This window comes from Festucalex cinctus, chromosome 1 (assembly GCF_051991245.1).
Source record: "Festucalex cinctus isolate MCC-2025b chromosome 1, RoL_Fcin_1.0, whole genome shotgun sequence".
NCBI lineage: Eukaryota > Metazoa > Chordata > Actinopteri > Syngnathiformes > Syngnathidae > Festucalex > Festucalex cinctus.
In genome coordinates this window covers 3,644,345-3,655,133 of record NC_135411.1, presented here as the reverse complement: position 1 = coordinate 3,655,133, position 10,789 = coordinate 3,644,345, and the positions used below count along the sequence as shown (strand labels likewise).

Here is a 10,789-nt window from a genome sequence, read left to right as displayed (position 1 = left end):
TTAATAAGAAATATGCGAGTGAATAAAGAATTTTATGTGATGTTATGATGTTGTGTTATGTATTGAGCGGATGTTACGTTGTAACATGATGACGTGGACAGACCGGAAGGAACGTTGTTGGAGCGGGAACTGTGGGGGTCCGTTGTGTTCAATAAAAAGCAACTAAAAAAAGACAACGATTGATGTCGTGATTCAATTCAGAGTGCTCAGCCTAATTCAGCATTGAGGTAGGCACACAACATGTTGAACAATTATAAACGGACAATTCTGTAGCGTGACGTCATCTGCAGGCGACCCCGACATAATCTGGCAGCCCGATCGGCATTATATTTGTTTTTTGTTTTTCTTTGTTTGATTGTTGCAGTGGTTGATCGTCTTGTTGACATTTACTGTAAGTTAGCAACAGTTGGTTCAATAAAGCATAAAAAAAGAAAGAAAGAAAAACATCTGACACCGACACCTGATGTTAAAATTCACGTTCAATCAATTCCACATTCCATCCGGTAGGTGGAGGTAATGCTCTTGACGGCCGGTTCCGACAGCCGCCAATGAAACTACGCACGAAGAAGAAGAAGAAGAATCAGGAACAGAAGAAGAAACAGAAACGGTCTGATACCGGTTTCGGTTCTGGTTGCGGTTCCGCTAGTGCACTGTTAAGCGCGTCTCGGTCGGGTTGGGACAAAATGTCGGAGCTGCTAACGTCTCAAGTCCTCCACGAGCAGCTGAGCGTCATCATGGCGGCGCTGAGCAAGGCGGCCGTGCTGGACATCTGCGAGCTGCTCGAGCGAGCTTTGGTCGGCCTCCGAGACGAAGTCAGCCGCAGCCAGCGGGAGAACCGCGAGCTCCGAAGCAGACTCAACCTCATCGAGTCCGTCGTGGTCCGCGGCAGTCTCGGCCCTGCCTCGCCGGAGGACGCCCGCGAGCAACCCGCGGGACAGCGGGACCATCAGGGCGGACAAGCCGACGAAGGGGCTGCTGTTTCCGGGGAGCAGGTGAGTACACCCGCCCCCCTCCTGGAACCTTCTTCGACATATGTAATATGACCATTTCAATGTACAGAAATATAAAATCAGACTTACTGTATCAAAGTAGTTTCAGTTTTTAAATTGCAACTCTCGGCTGTCTTTTTTTTCTTTTCTTTCTTTCTTTCTTTCTTTCTTTCTTTCTTTCTACTAATATCAGTACGGCTGCAACTACAATTGTTTTAATAATTGATTTGGTTGATTATTTTTCCAATGAATGTAAAATTATTTGAAACACTGTAATTATGCAAGTTCCAAAGTGCTTAAATGAAAAAAAATATTGAGACAAATCAAATTATTTGAAACACTTTAATAATGCAAGTTCCAAAATGCTTAAACGTTAAAAAATAAAATAATAATAATAATAATAATATATATATAAATATATATATATATATATATATAAAATTACAATTATTTGAAACACTTTGAACACTTTTTTTTTTTTTGGGGGGGGGGGGGGGGGGGTACAAAACAAAATAGCATTTAAAAATATTAAGACCTTATAATTATGTATGTTCCTTTCGTACCAAACAGAAATAATAATTATCTGTATTTATAATAATATATATATTTGATTGGTTGGTTTATTGGTTTGAACATATAAACATAAACAGATTGCAAATGTAGAATAAAAGCTGAAGTAAAATAAAGATTTAAAAGAAGAAAGATTGATGATATGTTGGCAAAAAACAAACTTGAAGTTGGACTGCAGCATGTGCAGTCGGACGATCATTTATTTTTTGGAAAAAAAAAAAAAAAGAAAATATTAAGAAAAATAGAATTCTTTGAAATGCGATAATTATGCAAATTCTTTTTGAATGAAACAAAATGTATTAAATTAGTCATTTTAAAATATAAAAAAGGGTATATATTTAAACAACTCAAAAATTAGTTTAAATAATCTTTTTTTTTTTTTTTTTTTTTTTTAAGGATTATGCTGATTTTGTAATTGCGGCGTGTAATAATTGAAATTGTAATTGCATTTCAATTAATTGCACAGCCCTCCTATCCCGTCACTTGAATATTTTTGCTATATTTTGATAATTACTGCCAACATTGACGCTAACTCCCGTTAGCGCGTCCATGCCGTTCCACATGATGTGTTAGCGTTAAGCTAATGCGCTTCCGTTCAAGTCTTTTTTTTTTTCCCAGTCTTCCGACGTGGTTCTGATTAAAGACGAAGACTCGGATTGTGAGGAAGGTGAGTGAGTGATGTCGTGGGGGAAGAGGCGGAGCTAAATCCGCCCGCCGATTAACGCTGATGTCTTCGATGTAGAGGACGCCATGTTGACGGTCACCGTGGAGGACGTGATGGAGGACGCGGCCGTCACGCCGCCGCCGCCCTCGCGGCGCAGGAGGAGGAAGGGGCAAAACCGGGTCGCAGACAGGAAGTGCGGCCCGGCCGGGACGCTCAACATAGCCGCCGTGTACTCGTTGGACGTTGACGATGACGTGGCGGTGGGAGGACACTCGGGTGCGTTCAAAAATGTCAACAAAGTGATTGTAAATAAATTAAAATGATAAATAAATAATAAGTAAAAATAAAATAAATAAATAAAATGTAAATAAAATAAAATGCCGACAAAGTGATTGTAAATAAAATAAAATGTTAAATAAATAAATAAATAAATAAAATGTAATTAGAATAAAATGCCAACAAAGTGATTGTAAATCAAATGTAAAACAAATGAATAAAATGAAGGAATCAATAAATAAAAAAAATAAAAGATAAATAAAATAAAATGACGGAGAAAAAGTGATTGTAAATAAATATATATAAAAAATGTTAAATAATAATAAAAATATAATAAATACATAAATAAATAAAATGTAAATAAAATAAAATGCAGACAAAATGATTGTAAATAAAATTAGACATAAATAAATAAAAAATAAATAAAATAAAACTTAAATAAAATAAAATGACAACAAAGTGATTTTAATAAATATATATATAAAATGTTTAATTATAATAAATAAAATAAAATGAAGACAAATTGATTGCATATAAAATGTAAAATAAATAAATGAATGACTTAATAAATAAAATAAAACGTAAATAAAATCAAATGTAAATAAAATAAAATGACGAGAAAAGTGATTGTAAATAAATATATATAAAAAAATTCAGTCAGTTACATCGTCAATTGTTTCATTTTAAAATGTGTAACAATGCAAAAGTAAGTAAATAAATAAATTACCTAAATATGAACTCATTCACTGCCTTTGACAAGTACACTTGTCAATTGTATTTTTTAGAGCGGTGCTCAATGGGGGCGAATCTGACGATGCTCCACTGTAAATATCAAACTTGGAAACAACTTTACTGATGCCCAACCACCGGTAGATGACATCATTGCCCCATTTTATACCAAATAAACACAGTTTCAGAGTCCGTGGGAGAAATGGCTGTATTTTGGCAAACCTACTTTTTTCTACTGTCAATTATAAAAGAACGGGACGGGGCAAAAAGTAGGGAGTCTATTCTGTTATTTGCTCGATTCGGTTTATATATAATTATTGAATGTAATATCACGTGAGTATTGAAAATTTTAACATTTTCTAAAATGGCTGGCATTTTTTTTTTTTTTTACATTATTTTATACTTTATTTTTACTTTTTTAAATGTATTATTATTATTATTATTATTATATGATTAGTTTTGCCATAGATTGTCGTAGTTTTATTACCTGAGCAATATACCTATAATCGTGGTATCGTCATATCGTGAGATAATTGTTATGGTGAGCCTTGTATCCCAATTACGTATTGTGAGCTGCCGCAGCATGCAAAAATAATGAAATTCATGAAATTGAAAACTAACCGGAAGCTCAAATTTGTGTCTCCATGATGCGACGTGTGGCAGAGTCGGTCGCGCACCCGTCGGAGCACGACGCCGGCCTCCCCGCCGCCGACCAGCTGCCGTGTTTCCCCGACGCGGCCCAGATGGCGCCGTACTCGTCCAATAACTGGAACGAGCCGGTGTCGGATGATGACGCCTTCGCCGGCGACGGGCCCGCCGCCGCCGCCGCCGCCGCCGCCGCCGACAACACCTTCGCCCTCCGGATGGTCAGCGGCGCGACGGGCTTCACCTGGGACCGCCGTGACGGCGACGCGGCGGCGGGCAAAGGGCGTCGGCACGCGTGCGGCACGTGCGGCAAGACCTACGCCACGGCGCAGAACCGCGACGTGCACACGCGCATCCACACGGGCGAGCGGCCCTTCGGCTGCCAGCAGTGCGGCAAGCGCTTCACGCAGTCGGCGCACCTCAAGTCGCACCTGAGCATCCACACGGGGCGGCCGCACGCCTGCCCGCGCTGCCCGCGCACCTTCCTCACCAAGTATTCCCTCAAAGTGCACCTCAGGAAGCGGCACGCCGACACGTGAGCGCCGCCGGCACGTTTTGTGTTTATGAAGAGCACGTTTCGTTGTTGTCGTCATCATCATCATATTCATCGTGTTCGATTCCAGTTCAAGTGGATTATTCAGAGGAGGAATTGACAACACGGTTATTATAGTTTTTGGAATTTTCATTGTAGTTAGTTTTGATTTTGTTTTTTAGTTAGTTTTAATTCATTTTCATGGTGCTTTTGTTTTGATTTTGGGAATGTTATTGTGATTTTTATTCTCCACACTCTTTTGCCGCTTAACAACTCCCACATAATACTTCCGGTTTAAAACGTTCAAATTTCAATTAGCTTCAAAAATTGACACCTCCCGGGGTAGATATATCGTCGGATTCCACATGACTTACAGTATTTGCACAATTTAACCTTTAATACAACTTTTTTCCCCATTCATTTTCAATGCTTCCATACATATAACTTATCATCATTACCAGGTGTCTGATACTGCTCGCTGGCACAGTTGGTAAAGCACATTGTCCAGTAACCAGTAGGTTATAATTTCATAATTTATTTCTCAATTTACTTCATAAGCGTTAGACATGCATTAAAATCTTAGCATTCAGCTTTCAGCATTCCCGCGCAATTTCTACAGAAATTGCACTGAGTCTAGTTGTGGGAATGCTGAAGCATTCCTATCTTTGCTATTATGATTTTTATTCTCCACACTTTTTTTTTTTTTTTTGCCGAAAAACACCTTCCACAGCATAAACCACCTGAACAATGGAGGCCGGGAATATGACCGTAATTTTAATGTGTCTACCTGCATGCATGGAAGCCGTGATGACATTGGTGAAAAGATCGGTTCATTTTGAAAGGATCGGCCGATCACCGATCTCCCGAAATGAAGGAAATCTGGGCCGATAAATCGGCCGGCCTATGAATTGATTGGTGCACCCCTACAAGAAACTAGAAATGGGAGTTTTTGAGAGTACAGAATTAAATTGACTTCAAGTCCTAAATTCCACTTGAAAGTCTCAAATTTAGAATATTTGACTGCTGTCATGATGATCAAATATTGCCTAAAGTCCCTATCTTAGATTCCCATGGAAACGGTGCCCCCACCCCTTAAAAACAAAAAAGTCCGAGTTTGCATCGTTAGCATCCTTTTACTTGTAAAATGTAACTATCATTGTATGCCACATTTATTTCCACTTTTTTTTTCATTATTGTATAAGCAAGGGACACGAAATTGACTGTCAACATCAAAATAAAAGTGATGCTTTCTGAATAACACCTTATATAGATATGGATGTCTACATTGAGTTTATCATGTGTGTGTTTACCTTTCTTTTAATCGCAACACAAGATAGATCATTTTAACATATGAGGGTGCATAAAATATTGCCCAAAGAATTGGGGAAAGTAACAAACATGCAAGGAAATTAAGTGACAATATGAAGCAGCATTTGTTGTTTTGAATCTTTTTGCATTATTTTTTTTTTATTTTTTTTTCATATATTTTCTGTTGTTTATATTGTTGCCATGTTCAGGCGTTTTGTTCTCTGCAAGTGTATGTCTATACAAATGTAAATCAAGTTACAAAAAGTTCAGTATCAAGTTTTAAAACGTGCTCACTTTAAATTTATGTCATTTTGTTTAGGTCGCTGGGGCAACCTTGTTTTTTTTTTTGTCTTATAAATCAATATAAAAATAAAAATTAAAGTGAGTATTTAATAGATTGTCGGTGTGTAAGATGTGATCGGGCCGCCAGATTGTATCGGGGTCGCCTGCAAATGACGTCACGCTACAGGATTGTCCAGAAATTGTCCGTTTACAATTGTTCAAAATAAAAAACTTTATGGACAAAAATTGTAAAAACGTAAATAAACCTACAAGTATTTAAAGCACGATACTTTAAAAGTAGAAAAAAAAAAATATATATATAGATTGAAGCGCCTTCGCGCTTGTCGGTGACGTCAGTACAGCAGCGCTAAAGTATTTTCTTTTTATTTTATTTTTTTTAACTTCACAAATCAATCGCAATTTAAAAAAAAACAATATTAATGATAATGGGAACACTAACGATCTAAACTGACCATATTTGTCACATCTGAGACAATTATTTTATGTAATTATCATTTAGTCAGTCTATTTTATTATTTATTTACTACCGATAACGGTGTAAAAAAAAAAAAAATGGCCGATGGCTTGAACCGGAAGTAATTTTTCTATTAGTCCGCGTGTCCTTTGGCAGCGGTCCATTGCAGAAGTGAAATTTAAACTACGTCTTAACGTGAAATTTATCAGGTATTGAACTTTGTTTGTTTGTTTGTTGTGTGACAGTGTAGCGAGTAGTGACGGGAGTCGGAGGCGGAGTGTTGAAGTCCGGAGCCAAAGACCGGCAATTTATTGACATCAGCTTCTCAGCGTTTAACAGCAACAACCACTCACTCTGCATGAGGCTCACAGACCTACCAACATTTTGTTCTTTTATCCTTTCATCCTTTCATCCCATCCAACTCCTCCTTCGTCCCAAGGTTCCGTGGGTGAATTATGTTCTCATCACAACAGCAACGTGATAGTTGATATAAACAACCTGACATAATAACGCGACCTTCGGCTGTTTCCGTACGAGATGCTAACCTTGAATAAGCAATCTTATAACATTAGAAGTGAGAATGAATGTAAAAACACAACTGTTTGTATCGTGGGGAAACTTTTCAACAAAATACGCAGTCACCAGTGGAGAAGACAGGTTGGAGGAAGTTGGCTGCCGGTGGCGTTCCTGTTTCCCCATTGTACCCGAACGCTGCACGGGCGCCAGTTTCCATGGCAACGGTTGACAACGGAGGCGAAAGATGCTTCACGGTAAGTTTCACGTTTTCCTCACCAGAAACTCAGTTCAGTACAAAATGGTTACGTAACTCACCATCCAACTGCAAACCACTTTGAAAGTACATAACTGACATACCAGCTAACTAGCTGTAATGCTAACTAATACCCAAACATCTGGCCTAAGCAAAAAAAAAAAAAAAACAGCAAAAACAACAAACTTGACCTTATGTGAAATATTGTTCAGTTTGTCTTGCTGCCACATGGTGTGGAATTGTTCGCGAAGTTTGACCTCAGCGGTTCTGAAGTTCTGTTTTCACACAAATGGAAAACGGCAGTTGTGATGAGCCGCACGTTTCACTTCTCACCACTGGATGTCGCCGCAGCGTCACTCAATCCGCCTTTCCAGCGACCCACTTGTGGTCCAGTGGAGTGTTCATTTTATCCGCCATTTTTAAGTTTAAAGAAAATAAATTAATAATAATAATAATAATGATAATGATGATGATAATAATAATAAGTTTAAATAAATACATTACAAATAAAATGATAATAAAATAAATACATTTCAATGAATAATAAAAGTAAATAATTCTTATTATAATAAAAAATAATCTAAATAAATATAAATACATCTCTCTCTCTCTCTCTCGCTCTCTCTCTCTCTCTCTCTCTCTCTCTCTCTCTCTCTCTCTCTCTCTATATATATATATATATATATATATATATATATGAACACATTTAAATAAAAAATATAATAAATACAAATAAATAATATGTATATAATAAGACTAATAAAAAAACTAAAAATTAAGACAAAATATTACCTTTTTATTGGTATAATGGGCTAAATAAGTGAAGTATCCCTTTAATATCAAAATAAACCTACTTCAAATCATCCCCAAAGGCTCATGCCTTAAATTCATTTCCAAAGACTAAAACCAAGGACATTTTTACTATCATTATAATTAGTTTTAGTTTTGTTTTTTTTGTTTAAAAAACAAAACAAAAACATTTTTGTTTTGATTTTATTTTGTCAATGAAATTGTTTTTTTTTTTTAATTTTCGTTTTTTCGTCAGTTTTAGTTCACTGGAATAGCCTTGGCTGTGATGGAGTGTGGCTGCAGTTGAGGGTGAGAGCCATCGTGCAATCGAGTGTGATCCTTTTTTGCTGCAATCAATTGTCACCGACTTGCGCTCTAGCGTGTTGATGACCAATCGTGGCCTATTTCGTACATGCGGTCCGCCGAGGCCTTAAAGGAAAGCCTCCTTCACGGCCACTCGATTGACCGGGTCACGGCGACCAGTTACGGACGACGAGGCGCTCTCCGCGGCCTCGACCGCCGGCCCACCCTTCGCCAGCCGCTCGGGGTTCAATCCGCGGCCGCTCCGTTTTCATGGCTGAATGTGTGTGCGTGAGACCGGCAATTGAGTACTAATATATGATGCGGTCCATGAGGTGAAGGACCATGATGACCATCTCCTCCTTCTCGGCAGCAGCGTCATGACAATATTTCAGACGGGATGCACACACACACATCCTTGCACATATATCTTTGTGAGGACATCCATGGATTTCAGGCATTTCCTAGTAGGGATGTAACGATAACGGCAATATCGTAATATCGCGATATGAAAACGGCCACAATATATCGTCGTCGTCATGTCACGATAGTTAAAAACAGCACATCTGTCGCTGACGGAAGACGACCACAACAACAACAACAACAACAGGATCGTTTTACACCTGGCAGTGTACAGGTACATGTGCGCATATGCGCACACGCACACACATTTAGCAACGCAAGAGCAGTTACGGTACTGTTAGGAATGTTCAATAACACTTTTTTTTTTTTTTTTTTTTTTTTTCTCACACCGATACCAGTACGAGTACTCAACTGCTGTTGTATTGGGCTGGTTATCGATGCAGATTTCCAATATGGATTCAATTTGACTTATAAGGGCCCGATCCGATTCACGATTTGCTTTGATTGATTTTTAATGAAGGGTCTTACGAAGTATAATTTTTATGTTGTATACATGTATATTTTATATTTATATTTTTGTATAAACGAATTAATAGATACATTTAATTAAATATTAAATACACTCTAATTATTTAATAAAATGTACAATCTATTACTTATTTAATTGGGTTAAATATAATTATATATAGATCATTATTTTAAAAACAAAATTTAGAATCTATTTATATTTTTACATAGTATATTTAAATTATTTATTTATAATTAATTCATGTATTTATGCATTTTTAATAAATTAATTCATGCATTTGATTTTCTTAAATATAATATATATTTTTTTAATTTAATTCATAATCTAATTAACATATATATATGTCTTACTTAGATTTTTTTTATCATATATATTACATATGTATACATTTTTTTTAATATAAATAAATGTAATTGGTTTAAAAATAATAATATATCATTTTTGTTGTTACATTTACAGTGTTATTTACAATTTTATTCTGCATGTAATTTTTAATATATTTAAATAATTGTAACTATAAATTTGAAAGTGCAATAAGTCGGTTCTTTCATAAATGTAAGAAAATACTTTTAAATTCCTTTGAACAGCAAATGACAAGAAAACAGCAATATACAAGAAAAAACAAAAACATTTCGCCCTTAAAGTACAATTCTACTTTTGCTTTCAGCAAAACTCAATTTTCACATCAATTTGTGGGAAAATGGCGTATTAAAAGGATCAATTCATGGTTGTATGAACCACTATTGGGTTATGAAAAAGAAAATTGATTTGATTCGATGAATAGATTTTTTTTTTCTTTTAACTCAGCCCTACTCTTGAGTAGTCACCGATACCAAATACCGATACCACCCAAAAAAAAACAATGACGGATATTTTTTTTAGAGAAATACCTAAAGCATATAACCCAATATTGCATTTTTCCTTAAAACTGCACAAAATTACCCTAATATCAATTATATCATAAAACAGCCACAAAAGGGCAGTAGACGCGAATGCCGATACCTTGAAATTATGTATCGGCTCAATACAAGTAGCGATACGTGATATCGATATGGATATTCACCCATCCCTCGTGTGTAGTTGCTTCAGACGTGATAACTTGTTTTATTAGCAGTTTGGAAAAGTCAAGACATTTCCTTGTAAGCTGCTCGGGCCCTAACTAGAGCTGCGAGCAGCCACGGCAGCGTTGCCGTTTGTTGTCATGGAGATGAAGTCACACAAGTCTCTTCACTGTCGTCATGGCGACAACACGTCGCATCACTGTCATCGCCGATGTGAAAGACGTTACTCCGGCAGCCTCACCGTTGCCACGGTGACGGTTACCATGGTTGTCATGGTGATGACGTTCCTGTTATTGACCCACATGCGCTGGATTGACGGTGATGCTGCAGATTTTGGTTTTGGAGAATGTGATAACGCTGAGTCAGCAGAGTTCTTTTTTTATTTATTTATTTTTTTTAGCACAGTCAGCAGACGGGGGGCGGGGTCCCAGGGGGAGGTCAAGCGCGTGACACGCCGCCGTTTTCGGTCCGCCTCGGCCCCCCTTCCTGGCGACCTTCCGGCCGGACG

The 10,789-nt window shown here is 37.3% G+C and overlaps 1 protein-coding gene across 1 annotated transcript; it reads left to right on the top strand.

The window, feature by feature from the left end:
- The first annotated feature begins 557 nt into the window (after nt 1-557).
- On the top strand, nt 558-6,106 carry LOC144013382 (uncharacterized). The gene is made up of 4 exons (XM_077512177.1): nt 558-992; nt 2,178-2,226; nt 2,302-2,499; nt 3,892-6,106. The coding sequence occupies exons 1-4, from the start codon at nt 684-686 to the stop codon at nt 4,410-4,412; spliced, it is 1,077 nt and encodes a 358-aa protein (XP_077368303.1). The 5' UTR covers nt 558-683; the 3' UTR covers nt 4,413-6,106.
- The last annotated feature ends 4,683 nt before the right edge of the window (nt 6,107-10,789 follow it).

Bases quoted from the DNA above. Each gene is read 5' to 3' on its own strand.
- LOC144013382 (XM_077512177.1), top strand. From the start codon at position 684: ATGTCGGAGCTGCTAACGTCTCAAGTCCTCCACGAGCAGCTGAGCGTC. The intron at 993-2,177 runs GTGAGTACACCC...TTTTTTTCCCAG, and splicing joins CTGCTGTTTCCGGGGAGCAG to TCTTCCGACGTGGTTCTGAT. The intron at 2,227-2,301 runs GTGAGTGAGTGA...TCTTCGATGTAG, and splicing joins AGACTCGGATTGTGAGGAAG to AGGACGCCATGTTGACGGTC.